The 18,825-nt window shown below is 42.8% G+C and overlaps 1 protein-coding gene across 2 annotated transcripts in view; it reads right to left on the reverse strand.

The window, feature by feature from the left end:
- eps8l2 (EPS8 signaling adaptor L2) overlaps positions 1 to 18,825 on the reverse strand; it is a gene marked incomplete at its 5' end in the record, with an annotated part of 29,766 nt that extends 10,941 nt beyond the window's left edge. Inside the window, 6 exons of one of the 2 annotated variants that reach the window (XM_083654211.1) lie at positions 1,594 to 1,743; positions 3,029 to 3,190; positions 6,919 to 6,983; positions 13,605 to 13,651; positions 14,182 to 14,232; positions 18,581 to 18,825. In XM_083654211.1, the coding sequence (XP_083510337.1) occupies positions 1,594 to 1,743; positions 3,029 to 3,190; positions 6,919 to 6,983; positions 13,605 to 13,651; positions 14,182 to 14,228 (471 nt within the window). Of the gene's footprint in view, positions 1 to 1,593; positions 1,744 to 3,028; positions 3,191 to 6,918; positions 6,984 to 13,604; positions 13,699 to 14,181; positions 14,233 to 18,580 lie in introns of those variants that run through there. The other variant, XM_083654212.1, reaches the window with a different exon arrangement.

An 18,825-nucleotide genomic window follows, 5' to 3' on the forward strand; every position in this document is an offset into this window, starting at 1 on the left:
GACCTTCTATCAGTTTAATTAATCTCAAGCCTGTAGCCAACTACTGGAGCCTACTCACAGTCCATTCACGTTCTTCTAGCGTGGCAGCAGTCAATACAGTAAATGGTGAAATTAAATGCACCAGTGGATCAGAAAAACATAAACACTTCACACTTTGAGATTAGTGCACAGCCTGTTAATGAGTCAAAGTTGCTTTCCAATCATTTTGCTAATAGCAAGATGATTACCATTTTTAGCACAGCAAATGATTTAAAAATGGTTTGCCTGTAGCAGTCATTGACAAACCTTTTGTCGCAAACGTTATGAGCAAAGAGACAAAGTGCAGTTATGATGATGAAATCATAAACCTGGTTACATCAGAAATATTTGACTTTTCATGGGGAATGACTTTTGGGGAGTGATTTCATTGTCGCTGTTTATTGAAGGCATTGACAGTGCCTACAGTAATGTTATGCCTTCCTATCTCAATGCTTGAATTACTCCAGTGATTTGATTTGATTCATGGATATAGAAGACAACAAAATCCAAAGGAAGACATGTAAAAGTGTGAACACTTATTTTCAACATGGTCCCTGCGGTGTGTGTGACATCAGATTGCAATTTCTGACTCCTAACACACATCCTCGCAGGCGCACATATGCAAGCATGCACTCACACACGCACACGCACACACACACACACACACACACGCTCGCACACGCACACGCACGCACGCACGCACGCACGCACGCACGCACGCACGCACGCACGCACACACACACACACACACACACACACACACACACACACACACACACACACACCAGTGAAATATAAACTAGTGCAATGGTTCTCAAAGTGGAGTTCGGGGACACCCAGGGGTCGTTGAGGGGGTCCCCAGCAAAAAGGGTAATAATTTATTTTCACAAGAATTCCAACCATAAGTAACAGAATGACAGAATGTATGACTATTTTGGTCATGGGTTTCATACACTTTCTAGACTGTAATAAAACAGCTAAAAGTGTGACAACCGTCCCACTCTACTGGCCCTGTCTTGCAGGGGCCTGGTATTGGGTTCATTAGGCTGATTGGGTGCAATTGGGCCCATTGGGCCTATGAAGACCTTCAGACCATTCAATCTCACCGATGCACCTTTTACTGTAGTTTTGTTTAATGTAGTTTGTGTTGTATAGTTATTTTAACTTAGGTTTAGTTCATACATTTTTATAATTTTACTTTGGTGTATGACTCCCCTCATGTTACAACTACTTGTTACTCTCAAGGAAGTAACAAATGAGGGGGGCATAAACCAAAGTAAAAATAACAACGCAAACGACATCATACAGAACAGAACAGGTGCACCCAATCAGCCTAACGGCCCCAATGAAAGGGCCCTGCAAGACAGGGCCAGGAGAGTGGAAGGGTCATCACAAGAGCTCCTTGACGTGAAAGAGTTTGAGAACCACTGAACTAGTGCTCCAAAAACACCCACGTACATGTATGAATGACATAAAACATAATTCTAACACATCACGTGCCATTAAATGCAAAGTAGGCTATACTACGCCAGAGCCATGGGTGAATGTAGCACCCAAACGGAGACAGTGACCCACCTCCACCTCGTCGCAGTGGAAGAAGTGGACATCAGGCCTGTGCTGCTCATTGTCCTGACACACTAGCAGCAGCACAGAGGGGTAACGGGTCTGATTCAGCACCGTCTGACAGAGGTGGATCGTAGCTAGAGGGAAGTTCTCCAACTCTTCCTACAAGAAGCACAACAGGGGAATGGTTTGAAGCAAGTGACCTTTTTCACTGCAGCCATTTTGTGTCTAAAAGGCAGGGTAAACACAGGTTCAACCTGTGTTTAGCCTTAGGTTCAACCTGTGTTTAGCCTTTTCTCAAAGATTATTTGAGAGGGACTCTTTGGATCAAATGGAGTTTGGTAACTTGTTCCACCACCGAGGAACCACAGAAGAGAAGGGTCTGGCTAGACTTGTATAGGGCCTTCTTGTTGTGGTAGCACCAGGCGCCGTCCCTTGCCAATCTCAGAAGGCTTCGGTCCTCACTAATCAGTAATTCAACATAATGGTACAAAGCTTTTACAGTAAGATCTTCAAAAGAAATGAAAAGCTAACAAAACAAATCCAATGGTGGTTGTTCGAGGTGTGGATGGGCAACCATGTAGGACATTACAACAAAGTAGTAACATGACCAAGGAAGAAAACATGTATAAAATGCATTGGTCTTAATTGAGGATGTATAATATTACATAACATAATTTGTTTCTTTCATTGTATGTATATTTTGTAATAGCTTACATTTTCATGTCTTTTTTAATGTCTGTTATATGTTTTGTACGGCACTTTTTGTGCTGCATGCCAGGTTTGAAAGGTGCTATATAAATAAAGCTATTTATAAATGTATTTGTATCTCTTTAATGGTCCTTCCAGGTTGAGAAGAGTGCATTTTCATTTTCATTTCTCAACAGTGGCAATAAACAGTGTGTGGTTGAAACAAGTATCTTTTGCATTTTTATGGTTGACAGCAAATCAATCAGTCTACAATTGACCTTTCCTAAGTCATGCCCCTTTTTTCTCTGTGCTCCAATAACAGTTGGGCAGGCTTGTAGCAGCCTATGGAGCATGCCTAGAGTGCGCAATGTCACAATTCACTCTAGCAGACTTTCCAAGCTGCACTTTGTACTAAATTCACATATTTTAAAACTGGGACAATTCACACAAGCACAGCCACTACATTCATATACATCAAACCCTTCAGCTACTTCTGCTCTCACTCACAATGTCAAAATATAAGCGATTGAGATATTAACGTTTGTTTGACACTCTTGTTTGACTGTCAGCTGTAGGCTAAAAGCTTGACCTGCCTAGCAACAGTAACTATGAGGGGGCGGGACTTAGGATCTGTCAATTCTACTACTGTAATCCACACCATAGATTACAATAAAGGAAAAAACAAAACAACTACTCAGACGTTCACTGTGTGTTAATAGGATGAGCCTTGATGGGTGGACTGTATGCGGAGTCATACCTGTGTGTGACAGTCCAGCAGCCTGACCGCCGTGTCGCTGACCTGCAGGAGCATCTCCTGTGTCCAGATCTTGTCTTTTGAATCCAATAGGACCAGTTTCCTGATGGCATCGTCCACTGTGGCGATAGACTCTGCCTTGTCCATCATGAAGGTGGAGAGATGCTGGGTGGAAAATAGTGATTCACATTGTTCAGGGAGGAAGAGGAAGGGCGAGGTCAGGGAGTGAGGGGTGGGCGGTGGGGGTAAAGAGGAAGCAAACTCTGAACAGTGACAATATGGATAATTATGAAAAGTGCTTGGAAAATGATAAAGTTCCTCAGTAACGAGAGCCTGTTTCACTTGTGGTAGATGCTTTAAGCCTATTTCCTAGTAACTACGTAGTACAAATGAGGAAGATTTCATGTAAATATCTGATACAGAATACTATAACTGCCAGCCAACACAGTCATATAGCAAACATATAGCATATCAAAACTGTGTTGCCACGTTCACGTTCATGGCTTTGCATGTGGGTAGGCTACTGCCAGCGTGGATGTTATCTGTGATTATCTGCCCATGTGCCCATTACCAAGCCCTATCCACTGAACACAGGGCATAGTTCAACGCCGAGCCTGGTCGGCACAGCACAGAGCGCTTCTCTGACGCTAACTTCCCAACATTAGCTGCCCACTGGTGTAATCAGCTAAAACAAAAACAAAAAGAATGGTGTAATCAACTGCCTTAATTGCTTTATTACAACGCAGTGCTCGTAAATTAAATGTAATCAAGATAATAACCAGTGTCCTAACTTTGGTGCCTGGAGAAGAAGGAAAAGACACCATAACAGTGAAGTGTTTTGGCATATATCTCTTTCCCACATGAGGTTTATTGATTTTTTCCCAAAATAAAAAAATCCATACTTTCCTAGACCTCCATTTTAAGGTTTTCCAGCTTGATTGCTCACCATACACATTTGACTATAGGCCATCAATTTCATTTTCAAGTTAATTTGACAGGGAACAGATATAATTAAAACAACCTTGAATAGAACATGAAGTCCGATGCACTATCAATTTCAAGTTAATTCAAGGTTCCACCTATAATTAAAACATACACATCAAAGCAACCATGTTTCAAGTGATATGCAGAGATTAAGCTAGTCCCCGTTCTCCTGGTAGGGGAGTGAGTACCACTTACATGCAACAATATAGTAAATATAAAATTAATTAAATTGGAATTTGTATAATACTGCAATGCATATAATGAATGGTAAATGAGAAACAAGTGTCTGTGGATGCAAGACAATTTTCGGACTCTGTCTGACAATAAAGTAATATCTTATCTTATCTTATCTTATCTTATCATTGATATTGGGGGCTTGCTTTCTGGGGAGAGATTTCACTTTCTTGAAAATGTGCTTTTAAACATTAATTTCTGTTGTTTCACTTTTATGAGTTCGAAGGTAATTTTCTATATAGAATGGCTAAAAGTAAAAGCATTTGGACTATGCGTGTATGAAGTGCTAAAGTGCCATTCAGACATTGATCCGAAAGTACTTAAATACAAGTTCTCAAGTACTAGTTCTTTAAAGAGGATTTGTACTTTTTACAGATTTTTTATAATGCTATACTTTTACTCTTACTTGAATCATTTTAATACATGTAATAGATATTCTACTTGAGGACTTTTAAATTAGTAAATTTCGATTTTTGTTTTGCACAACACACTATGAAAACTGCACGGTAGCATTATTGGGCCTGCTCGCTAACAGGTCCAGAATCACTTCTGCATTTAGGGCGCCCAAACTGGTGGCAGGTTAGTGCAGTGACCAATTAAATTAAATCATGCTCGAGACTGGCCAATTGAATTACCGTAGACAGGTGTAGACCATCAAATTGTATTGCTACATTTGTTCAGAAATCTCAGTTTCATTTGACACTGCTGAGAGGCATAAAATGGATGTATCTGATTGTGATATTGCTGCTGCTCTAGCTCGTCTGGCAAACGAGAGAATCACCAAAACTGAGCATCCCTGGCTGCATCTGAACAAGCTGTTTGGTATGAAAGACAGGACAGCTTAGGTAACACATAACGTGCTACATGTGTGAAATGGACTGTATTAGAGTAGATCATTTAAATAATTTTAAAGGGATAGTTCGGTTTGTTTGAAGTGGGGTCCTATCAGCTAGTTCCATACACTAACTGAAATAGGTAAAGCGTTCTGGACGCTGAGCACACCGTGTATCGAGACCCGGCACTCTGAAGCAGCAGCTTCCAGAGCTCTGTCTCTCTAGTACAGGGGGCCAGGAACTAAAACGTAATTTAGCCACCTAAAACAACACCCACCTAAACAAATCAATATCAGTGTACATGTACGCTCTATTTTGACAATTTTCAGCGCTTTACTTTACCGTCAAACAGCCCTCTCATTCGGCACTACATTTCCTCCCAACTGTAGGACTACCGTATTCCTCCACTAAACGCCTGCACAGAGCCGCGGCGCTGGATTACTCCGTGGATCAGCTGTTATTTTGGGTTATTTCTCCCGGTTTGTTAGTGAAGACACAACAAATAGAATACACGAACGAAAATATGAGTGATTTTGATAGCGAGGACGATATGCCATTCACCTTGGTGACAAGAGGATGCAATTATGAACCAGAGAGAGTAATATACAGAAGAGGAACTTTTGCAGAGAGAGTGAACAGGCAGAAAGAGAGAGACAGGGAACTGCCGTCCTGCAGACCCTTTTCACCATTCCCAGGATAAATTGGGGAAAACGTCCCAGACCAGCGAGGCCAGGTGACTTGTTGTCTCTAAAGTAAGTCAGTGTTTTATCTCTCTTCTAAGCCTTCCTGTTTTATAACTGGCAAGGATGATAATCTCACCACCTCCATCTGATATGTAACATTATAATATAGACTACAATATTATATAATATAGAGTAATCCAGCGCCATAGCTCTGTGCTCTGTGCAGGCGTTTAGCAGAGGAATACGGTAGTTCTACGGTTGGGAGGAAATGTAGTGCCGAATGAGAGGGCTGTTTGACGGTAAAGTAAAGCGCTGAAAATTGTCAAAATAGAGCGTACATGTACACTGATATTGATTTGTTTAGGTGGGTGTTGTTTTAGGTGGCTAAATTATGTTTTAGTTCCTGGCCCCATGTACTAGAGAGACAGAGCTCTGGAGGCTGCTGCTTCAGAGTGCCGGGTCTCGATACACGGTGTGCTCAGCGTCCAGAACACTTTACCTATTTCAGTTAGTGTATGGAACTAGCTGATAGGACCCCACTTCAAACAAACCAAACTATCCCTTTAAAGTAACACAATGTACTCTTTTACTTGAGTACTTTTAAATCGGCTACTTTTTTACTCTTAATTGAGTAATTTCCTGGACTAGCTATTTTACTTGTACTTGAGTTAATTTTCACTAAAGTAACAATACTTGTATTTGAGAAGGATTTCTCAGTACTCTTTGCACCTCTGACTCTGTCATGCTGGTGGTGAAACTATCTGCAGTGGGGTTGTAAATCCCAAGTCAATTCCCAAGTGTTCGATTTGATTATCTTTGAGGCCATTTACACCTGGTGCTAACATGCGTTTTCTGTGATCAGATTGCAATCAGATTGTGTTTTATCACTTGAAATGCCAGGTGTAAACACCCCCCATTGAAGAAGGATTGCAATCTGATCGGCCAAACCACCTCCGGAGGTGGCCATTCTGATTTAAACCTGGAGACTATCTAAATTAATTTACACAACAAGTCTGTGTATGTTTAAGATCTGCACAGGAACCGTGTGCATCTGTTGAATACAGACCAGAGTAAAAATGCATGGCAAAAGCACCAGTTTGAATTCAAGTCAGCTTAATCAATCAAAGTTTAAATTCCTCCGAAAAATAGGAACTCTCACCTCGACATGATACTGCGATGTCTCATGCATGATCATATTGGAGTTGGAGTATTTTTTCCTCTGCTCTGTTGGTAAGAAAACAAAGAGGACATTTAGAGGTATAGTTAAGAAGCTGACAACGTCCCGTATGCATCCACAATGTATGTCCTGTGTAAACAGCGAGCAGTGCCACTGACCCTGGAAAGCCCACATGTTGCTCCACGTTGCAGACAGACAGTGGTGTGAACAGTTAGGTGAAAGGAGACACTGATGTGTGGGCTGAGACGAGCAGCAGGGCAATAAGGAAGTGCCATGAACAGGTAGTGTGTGTGTGTGTGTGTGTGTGTGTGTGTGTGTGTGTGTGTGTGTGTGTGTGTGTAGGGAAGCTGGACATACAATCGGCTATTTTGTAAGGTTATTCTCACATACACTGTATGGACAGTTAGATGTATTTTACATATAAAAAAACTAAATAAAGAATAAAACATCTATAAATACTAAGGTGTGAGTGTTCTCTCTACATTCTGCCACATGACATTTCATATCAGCGAGTTTGTGTCCCGATTTGGTCACTGTTACTTCATATCGCCTTAGAGTTTGCCCCAATCAGAGGCACAGATTTACCACAGGGTCAAAGATCAAAGAATCATTGATTCCCGGCAGCAGCATGTTACTTCCTTATCATTGTTATTACTGTATTGTGAATCATCACATATTACCTGGTGGCTTGTGATAATGCTGTTTATTCTCACACTCGTCTGCCTGCAAAACATGTCATGCAAACCTGCAGTGCTGTGAGTCAGCTGGGGGGAGGTTAGTGGAAATGGGAAGTAGTCTGTTATTTGTGTGGTGGTCTGCAAAAGCCCTTCACATGGTGGCAACCTGACTTTTTTTTATTATTGGGTTAGGGTTAGGTTTTAGTTTTTTTTTTATTATTATTAGAAACTCCCCAATATCTAACTTTTGAATGATTGAGATAGCTCTCTCAGTTCAAAGGTTATATGAGTAGTTTAATCTGTTATGAGTCTAAAAGGAAAACGTGAGGAAAATGGCTTTAAACATTCCACAACGTTGTGTTTTCTGCCGTGGGATTCCACCAAAATCATAAAAATAAATACTGTACTAATGAAAATAATTATTCACCATAATGTACTATGGAGATGAAAGTAACCAAATCACTCAAAATCTCAAAATACCTGCCAAACTAATTTCCGACCTTCTTTGGCTCAAGTCATTACCAACAATGGTTTCTGCAGGCCACCACACATTTATGTTTATAAATGCAACTAGAGATGTGAGACGTCTGTTCAATTAACACACTTAAGTCACACACTCTGTAACAGAGATAAAATCAGGAAGATCACATGTAATTACCATGTATGCACTTGAGTTCACTTTGCGAAATTCCACTTTCAAAATGCATGACTGTCCATGACTGTCCATGAGTGTCCATGAGTGAGTCATTGGGTGGGGCCTTTCCTTTGTTTTTAACCTGGCGTCAAATGTGTGTGTGCTCATTGACCTATTCTCCCAGGTGAATAAGGTCTGCCGGTAACAATTACGGGTAAACGAGAGCTTGTTCTATCAACTCCACTGCCAGATATCAGATCTCTCTCTGTCCCCCACCCAATAGAGTCAACATTTTCAGGTCACACAGACTCCAGCTCTCACTTTCTCTGCATGCAGACTCCGCCTTATGCTCAATGTAACATAAAGCCTTGCTGTTTGTAGAACACTTACCAAAACGCCATGTCAAGCTCATTCCAACATTTGATATCCCCAAACTGATGAAATTCGGCGGCATTTACAGTAAACACACCATAGAGCTCTGTAAGCAAGATATACTTTAATAATGTCCCCATAGGGAAATTTGTTCAGGTTGACCTTTTCCCCACCTGAACATAAAGAATATGAATTAAAATCAATCCTCAAGCGATGCCTTTATATCCGTGTAGCCACTGTCACTGCCCAAATGACGCAAACACATTCCAGTTTCCGCCATTACCTCTGCTTCCTGCTTGGCTCCCCACAGGTGAAACACAAGCGGCAGGTGTCTTTGTGAAAGTCGAGCTCGCCACATGTCTTATTAATGACTGACATTTATGCCAATCAATTCACAGCGCCGCGACAGCTTGCAATGAGAGCCACTTAGCGGGCAGATGGGCAGATCCTCAGGACTGTCCAGAGTCAATGACCAGTGATAAACATAGCTGCCTGGCAGGTGATCGGCACCATACTGGGCCGGCCCAATCACACAATCGAATGGCTCCAGAACAACATCCCTTTTCACTATACTCCCTTTATACACACGCGAGCTATTTCTTATTTTGACATTTCCTCAACCCAAAACCAATCAATCAATGGTTTAAATTGATCATCATTTTTGCTGTATTGGTAATGAACAATTTTCCCGGCATGAACTTATGGCGATCTCTCTGTAGCTTTATGGAGCAAAGCCTTTTTCTCCCCCCACTATCTGTCCACACATCAACTCGAGTACTGCAGGGCACCCTTTGGACACGGAAGTGTGCTGCTGTGTCCAAGCAGATTTGGCCATATGTCACCAGAATCTACCACACATCTCACAGGCTGATTGAGGCTACCTTCTACAGTATATGAGCGTTGGGCTTCCACATTAATAGACTATAGGTTGAGACAGTTAACGCAGGTTTACAGCACACATTTGTTTGTCAAGACCAATAAAAAACCAAACACAGACCATAAATCTGCAAAATATGGTGACTGACCAATAACACTGCTGAGTCAAAACAGAAGAAGCCTCCTTGACGGACTCAGTTCCATCATGCAAATTCTACTGAATTTCATACAAACACTAAGATGTAAAAAAAAAAAGGGGGGGGGGGGGGACAAAAAAAGAGCAGAAATATTTCAGTATCTCTATCAGAGTATTTACACCTGTTCACACAATCCCAAAGAAGTGTTACCTGACAGAGACATTCTCCCCAACTCGAAACCGTCTGAGTGACTCAAGAAAGTTGCTGAGTTGTCCGATGTCCAGGGATGGTGAGTGTGATGTGTTTTCTACCCCTACCTGCCCCTCCATTCTGCCCCCATGCTACTGATAACAGAAGAGGTGGGAGGGCCTGTGCTGGATTTGCATCACTTGTCTGCTGGACTGCACTGTATGAAAGAAAGATGGGGGATTTTGCATAGGAGAGATTGAGCTGGGACTTTTCCCCGCTTGTTCCTCTACATGTTTATGCAGTAAAGAGTGAGCAGCAGCAGCCCTGATCTTTGTGAACTCCTCACAACACAACACGCAATACTACACACTCCTCACAACACAACACACAATACTACACACTCCTCACAACACAACACACAATACTACACACTCCTCACAACACAACACACAATACTACACACTCCTCACAACACAACACACAATACTACACACTCCTCACAACACACAATACTACACACTCCTCACAACACAACACACAATACTACACACTCCTCACAACACAACACAACACAACACAACACACAATACTACACACTCCTCACAACACAACACAACACACAATACTACACACTCCTCAGACCAGAACACACAATACTACACACTGCTCAGAACACAACACACAATACTACACTCCTCACAACACAACACACAATACTACACACTCCTCATAACACAACACACAATCCTATGCACTCCTCACAACACAACACAATACTACACACTCCTCACAACTTCTCCTTTTCTTTTTCTTTTTTACAAATCTAATTAACAATATTTTTCAGTGCACTATGTTCCTTTCTTGTTTGGGAACGTTTCGGGAAATGATTGCATTATTGATATACTGAAAACGTAGCCTATTTAAAATTAAATAGAATTATCAACAATAACAAAAGTTCAATGGACAAACCAAAGAGGATCCTGGAGCACACGATTCACTGGAAAATTGCTTTATTCAATGACTAACGTTTCGACGCCTGCTGCGTCTTCATCAGAGTCAAAAGTCAAAATCAACAATAACAATCAAGGAAGTTACATGCTTGTAGGCTAGAGAAGAAGAATAAGCGCGCATGCGCGCACATGTTGTGTTGAACCAACCAACAACCAATACGAATTGTTTAATCTGGCAATAAAGAAACGTGAACTTGACATGCTATTTTAATAGCCTACTCAAAAATGCACCTCCCACTATACAGCAAAGAGAGGAGTCAATGTTTCTTGATATATTCATTGCCATTCAGATCAGAATAATTAGTCTAGTCATTAAGTTTGCTGATAATATTTCTATCTTGTTAACTCTGTCATGTTAACTGGTGTATTCAGAGCAAATAGAGAGATATAGAGCATTATCATCATGCTATATATCTCCTTCTTTGCTCTGAATGAGTGAGAAAAGGAGAAAATACTGAATTACATCACAACAGTATAATCCTAATGTTAATTTAAAATGGGATATTCCTCTAAATAAGGCAACAAAAAAAAAAAATCGGCAGGGCCCGCCCTTCCTCCCAGCACCCCCTGCTTAAAGTGACTTCCAGCGGCCCTGCTCCTCAGAACACAACACACAATACTACACACTGCTCAGAACACAACACACAATACTACACACTCCTTACAACACAATACTACACACTCCTCACAACACAACACACAATACTACACACTCCTCACAACACACAATACTACACACTCCTCACAGCAAAACACACAATACTACACACTCCTCACAGCACAACACACAATACTACACACTCCTCACAACACAACACAACACACAATACTACACACTCCTCACAACACAACACACAATACTACACACTCCTCACAACACAATACACCACACTACGCACTCTCTGCTGCCTCTCTAGTGTGAGAGGATTGGCATATTGCTCCCCAGCCATCCTGCAGTGAGATGGTAGCAGCAGTGACCATCTGCTACACAAGGCGGAACAAGCCAATGAAAAATAGCATTGCTTCATCACACATGCAGCGGGATGTCCCACTGAGACAGTGCTTCATCACACATGCAGCGCGATGACGTCTCACTGAGATGGCAAGAGTGGCTTCAGTCACTGGCCATCATGTGGATATTTGGATGACTTACAGCACAAAAAATGGTTCACAGATGTCTAATGCGGCGTGTAAAGTCAGATGGTTGAGGAACATTGTGCATCGATACAATATCATCATCTGTCATTTCACGCCATTCTAAATTTGGAGCGGTGCTTGCAGGCATCAAAGCTGGTTGTCCTGTCATGCGTTGGTTGGTTGGTGTAGGTTCACATGTGGGCCGAAGATGTGTTTTACAATGCTTCTCTTATGTCGGCGGTGCTGGCAGGGAGCAGTGAGCTCATGTATGAGGCAGCACCAGCGGTGAGGCAGAGGCAGGACACGCCCCTCGCTTTTCCCCTTTTCAATGCCTCTTTTATTCACCTGCGAGACACGGACATCCCCACCCTGTTCCAACCACACATTAAAAACAGGCACGCCCTGCACTCCCTGCTAATGTAACATAACATATTCCAGTCAAGCACGCACCCAAGCACAAGTATGTATGGGACAGCTCAAATCAGTACAGGCCATAACTGTAGGCTACTACTGAGATTCATCGTAGTCAAACTAGCTGTCAGTAAAACACAGTGATGCAACCTGGCACTGTGGATAGAAAAGTGGCGCCGCAGTCTTGTTAGCATATCTTTCAATTGCAAATATGTACGCATGACAGCAAGTCAGAGCAACTGCACACATGGGAAGGCAAATACAAAGACGCAGATACACACGTCACACGCACACAAAATTCGGATGTACCTCTGACAACAAATCCGAGCGTGCTGTTAGCCTGGCACAGACTTGTCACAGACTCATGTTCCCTCCTGCACATGGCCCTCAGAGTCTGGACAGAGGTGTCAGCAGAGAGCAGCAGGTGCACATGACCCTCAGAGTCTGACCAGAGGTGTCAGCAGAGAGCAGCAGCTGCACATGACCCTCAGAGTCTGACCAGAGGTGTCATCAGAGAGCAGCAGCTGCACATGGCACTCAGAGTCTGGACAGAGATGTCAGCAGAGAGCAGCAGCTGCACATGACCCTCAGAGTCTGGACAGAGGTGTCAGCAGAGAACATGACCCTCAGAGTCTGGACAGAGGTGTAGGCAGAGAGCAGCAGCTGCAGTCTGGCTGTTTGAGCAGGACGGGCCCCCTTGCTAGGACCTTGGCCCCCTCTTATCAGTGTGCTGCAACTGCTCCGGCCAGCGAGGCCGCCCGTGGGCTAACAGCAACACAGTGAGAGTGCTGGATTTCCTGGCACAGTCATTTGCCTAGCAAATCGACTATTGTTGTGATTTGACTCAATTACAATGCTGATACAGTAGATCCTCACAGTTGGACCATCTTTCAGTTCGTTAAGAAACGGAGTAAGGAAATAAGCGTGAGCAATAAAGAAAAACACACCTCATAAACAGTGACCGAGAAAATGCCCATGAATAACAATTCAAAGAAACGTTTTCTTGACAACCGTGTTAATTGCTACACTTGACCTAGTAAACTGTATGTAAAGTGTTTATAGTGATTTGTGCCATAGAAACAAGGGCAGGGACGACAACATGTGAAGGCAAAGTCATGAAAACATCCAATGATTAAACACTCCTCTCAAACTGCTGCTAAAAACTGCTAAAACAAACAAACAAAAAACAACCACTCCTCTCCACACGCCCCAGGCAGCCGCTTACCGTAGAGGGCCTTGGCGCTGATCTTGCTGTCCGATCTGGCCACCCCACTGCAAAGAGAGGAAGAGGAGGCAGGGTTACGCTGTCGGCCCTTCATCTCCATCTCACTGTCACAAAGCCCTGTGCAGCTCCCGCACTGTCACTTCTCATGGATGCAAAAGGCAGAAGACAGGAGTGCTGTACGGGTAGCAGACTGGCCAGGACTGGATGAGATTAGCCTGAGATTCGGAGCATATGGACCAGCCAGGGAGAGAGAGTGGAAAAGGGAGAGGGAGAGGGAGAGAGGGGGCGTGGGGCATGGGGCTAGAGAGTGACTGGAGCCAGCAACCCAGGCAAAGCAAACATTCCTCAACAGAGCCGCTCTGTTGTGCCCGAGGTCCCTGACCCGCACCGCCTTTCGCATACCAGGTTAGTGATTCTCCCGTGCTCTCATCCTAGGTGACAGTGTGACTCAGGATAAGGCCGTCAGGTAACCCACAGAAAGGTAAATATGTTAAAAGGGGGGGTGGGGTTGGTGGTGGGGGGGAGGGTTGGGTCAAGAAGAACTCCCAAGAATGTGCGTGACTGACTGGACACTCACTTGGCTTGCCAGGACGGAGGTCCGAGGATATTCATGATATAAGGCATCCACCTGGAAGAGAGACGGAGAGGGTGAGAAAGGGGCCAAGTGCCAGAGAGCGAGAGAGAGAGAGAGAGAGAGAGAGAGAGAGAGAGAGAAGAAAGCAGTGGGAGACAAGGGAGAGAGAGAGAGAGGGAGAGAGACTGAGAAAGATAAACGACTTATTGTAACTGAGAGAGAGCGAGATAACGGTAGAGGGAAAATGTTTTCTACCAAAACAACATGCATTATTCAACTCAAAAGACCTATTAAGTGCCTGTTGTGTTAGGTATCTTTTCATTTCTCACTCAATCGTCCCACTTTGATAACCTCCCCAGATAGTCTCCATATTGTCTACAGCCAAAGAGTTATAGGCGTCTTGTTAAGGTTGTATAAAGTTGTTAAGAGTAGGTTAACTTAATTTAAGTTAAGTTGGCGAAGGCGACTAAAGGAGAGCCAGGTGTCGGGCCTGCATGGACTGTCGCGGGACAATGGCAGACAGCAGGCCGGTATGCACAGTGTAACTAGATCCGCTCTCTGGATCGACATAGCTGCAATTAATTAGTTTGGTTGGGTTTTGCACCCAAGCAGGGTAACTATTAGATAATTACTGTGGCCTCGAAATAACACTGCGTCTAAGTCTGTGGGATTAACAAGAGGAAGAACTGAAAAACAACAATCTCCCACACCTAGTTTTCCCATGGCTGAGAAAAGCTGGCAGCTCCCACTTGGCTGTCAAGGCACGCTCTAATGAGGTTATGCCATGCATATGTTATACAGTGTATATGCCATACACTATGGTTCCACTCATATCAATATTAATATAACTGTGCTCATCGGGACCCTAACAAGCTACTAGACAACACAATTGACCAGGTTTAATCATTCAAATAAAAGTAGATGCTGCTGATAATTGTTTCTACGTTAACAGCTAAAGTGCCTTGTATTTAACGAAAGCCATCGTAATCACCGTTTATCTTATGTGGCTTTTTGACCTCTAGGAGCCGTGTATCTGTTTAAGCAACCTAAATAGGTTGTATTATTAATTGGCGTCAGAGGTCAGGATCCTGTGTCAGTAGGAACAACAATTCAATCTGTTAGATACTAACCTTGTGACACTTTGTGGCATCGGGTACTATGCTTCCCACATAGCTAGTGTCACCTGCGTTGTGTCTCACCTGCTGCAGCTGGGATCGAACTCGCAACCTGCTGCAGCTGGGATCGAACTCGCAACCACTGGCAAAAAGGAGGCTAAAACCCACATGGGCTGTAGCATCTGTCGCTATAAAGCCTCTCTTAAGGTGTCTGGGAGCGAGCTTTACTCACGACCGCTGGCTACCCGTTAGGGATGTCTCAGTGTCATTTTCTAACCAAACTGTCACCATGTGTAAATGACAAGGCCATTTCCTCATGAAGTGCCAGGGAGGTTGCCTGGGTCCAGACAGTGGTCCAGACCTTGGAGTCCGCCCGCTCCACCGAGCTGGCTTTTGGCTGCTTCTGAAGTGAGCTCTGAGGAGATGGAGTGTAGCGCGTTGACAAGTCAGTCTCATATCAGGCTACCAGGGAGGAGCAGTGTGTGTTCAAACTGTGTTGCATAATGAGCAGCACTACACGGCACAAGACAGTATCCTATGTCTGATAGTTGTAGGTACAGCCACCAGAGCTTATCTCTCATATCAGCATAAGCACCCTCAGATCTTCTCAAACACACACCACATTCACAGCACGGTGCAAAGCCTAATGTCACTTTGTGACCCACAGACAAAGAAGATCTTGTTCAATCAGGACCACGGCCTAACCGTTAGCCGTCCAGCCGCTCAGCGCAGGACAAAGTATTATCTGCAACAATATCTGAGTGGAAAAAAAACCTAATGAGCAGAAAAGCGAGCTGGGACACTAAAGTGAATCGGATTTAATTTGGTTCAATTTGAGTCGGCACAAAGGGTAGACTTCCTCTTTCTGTCCTTATCTCTGTGGTCAATCTTCTCTCCATGCTATTGTTACCTGGCGCTGGCGTGCAGCCAGGTTTCAGGAGGGCGGTGAAGCAGGAGGAGCTGAGCGTAGGGCTGGGTGTCATGTGTTTTCACCTCATGGTGAGAGGCCTCTGCACGCTTCATCCTCACTTCAGTTCAGTCTAATAACAAGCCATTATGCAGAGCCCATTGCTGCAGTATTAATACAACTACAGACAATAAGGAAGAACACTGCCTGGTGCTGTTTATGTATCTGATTATACTAATAAAAGTTAATCTGTCGAAATATTTTATCCTCAACCTTTTTCTAAACTCTTGATAAGAGCTGGTTGTTTTGAATGTCATAGGGAATCAGGTTGGTTAAAGAAGTGATGTGCTTGTCATATTCATACTGCTACTGCTGATGCATTCAGAATAACACGCATTACTTCTTCAGTGTCCTGGCGGCTCAGCTGAGTCTACCCTTAAAAAAACACTACCTGAAGTTCATCATTCAAGAGCTCTAAAATATACATGATCCACTCTGTAAAAATCTCTGGTTTATCAGCAAGGCCTTTTTCTTTAAACAGTCTCATGTTTTAGAGTTGTGCTATCAGTCATTTTGTAAGAGTAGAAAAATAATTCAAATGGTGGATATCTCATTTTGGAAAGTCTTCATATCTTCAACAGTAAGGAATTTTTTAACAGAAAATGGCACCAGTGCCACTCACAAATCACAGATTTGTCAGCAACTATGTCGTGTTGTTTTACCTCTGCATAACGGCTCTGTAATGTACATTTACTGATTAGAGATCATACAACCTTATAGTATATCCACCTTGAAGTAGTATACAAGCTCAACGATCAGTGTAATTATTACAACATGCGTTTTCTTAAATGTATACATATAATAATATTGGATTTATATAGCGCTTTTCAAGGCACCCAAAGTGCTTTACACAAGGGACTTTTGAAAATATCAAATATTGTTTTGACTCACAAGGATTTGTCTCTGTATGAGTCAGGATAGAATAAACTCAATAGATTATATTAGCATCTAAACTTTGAAACACACCTAAGCCAAAACACTACTCATCAGTAGAAACAGCTCACAAACACTTGTGTTTACAACAACATTCTACTGTTATAGGCGCCGCGCAACACAACTGAATATTACAATTGAGGGAAAACAGAAAAGCAAAGTTAGATTAGCGTTCAAACAACAAGAAACATTACTCAGTATACAAATGCTTACAAGTAACCCTTTTTCCAAATGTGATTTCCTTCTCGAACAATATCAACCCAATGAAAGAAGTGAATTCTGACTTGATCTCTCATATGGCCAAGACACACACACACAGAGCCTCTGGCCTATACAATTATGTAATCAGCCTCATTATGGCCATGATTCAACACTACAGTCATACTACAACTACTTATATAGCCTCCTAATAAATAGTTTGAAGTACGGGGCAGAGACAGATTATGTCATGTGTAAGCAAGAAAGATGCTGCTCCAATATGAGCTATCTGAACTTCACACCACACTCCTGAATAAGCATCTTGCAATCGATAGCGTTTATCTGATCTTATGTATTTCAAGCTGTTCAACCAATCGGCTCAGTGTGATGATGTTGCCCTGTTATGATAGGTGGTGATGATGTTAGGTTTCTTTTGGCTACAGGTGTTGCCTGTGTGGAAAGTGTGAGTGCATTCTTTGAATCAGGGCACCGCGGCGGCCTGAGAACCAGCACAAGAAACCAGGTCAAATTTCACAGCACGTCCCAATTTGTTCACAGAAGATTCATTTGACCCATCTAATCCCCCCGTCAGCCCAAAACCTGATTAATGACCAAGTATTTGTGTATCTGTTGTGATCCAATTAGTGCTTTGCAATCAACATTATACAGTCAGCATACAATAAAATCATTCCCAAACCTACTGCTCTTGAACCCACATGAAAGCACATTTCCATTGGCATTTGGTTCAACTACTTTAATTAGTGGATGTTTGCTGACAGATGTAAATTTACAGCTGGAAAATTGTTACTCTATGAATAGAGCTTCTTTCTTTGTAGGCTACTTGCATCACAGCTTGAATCAAGGGGAACAACAGTCCGATACAAAATGAGGTTACTGAATTACCACACATGTGAATCCCTATCTCTGCAGGAAGAGCTTTTGTAGCATTTCAATCAGCAGCTCTGTTGTTATAACTGTATCATTGCTGGCAAGTGGAACTTTGTTTTTGTGACTTGATTGTGAAACCTATTTGTGCACTAAATGTTGTTTTAGATGTGTTACACAAAGTAAGAAAGAAAGAAAGAAAGAAAGAAAGAAAGAAAGAAAGAAAGAAAGAAAGAAAGAAAGAAAGAAAGAAAGAAAGAAAGAAAGAAAGAAAGAAAGAAAGAAAGAAAGAAATGTCTGTTACCTCGCAGGAACTCACGCGGTCTTCTCCTGTGGACGGGATGCTCAAGGTGACAAACAACGTGTCAGACAGCGCCTGGCTGGAGCATCAGATCAGCCTGCCATCAGGGCGGGTGGGCAGGGCAAAATAGGCCTACTCCTCCGTCCGGACCGGACAGGCGAGACTCGGGTCGGGACCTTTGTTTTGTTTTGTTCTGTTCCAGACGTCCTTGAAGACAAATAATGCAAAGCATAAGAGGTTGTTGCCGG

The sequence above is a fragment of the Poromitra crassiceps genome (assembly GCF_964638095.1).
Source record: "Poromitra crassiceps genome assembly, chromosome: 18".
In the NCBI taxonomy this organism is placed as follows: domain Eukaryota; kingdom Metazoa; phylum Chordata; class Actinopteri; order Beryciformes; family Melamphaidae; genus Poromitra; species Poromitra crassiceps.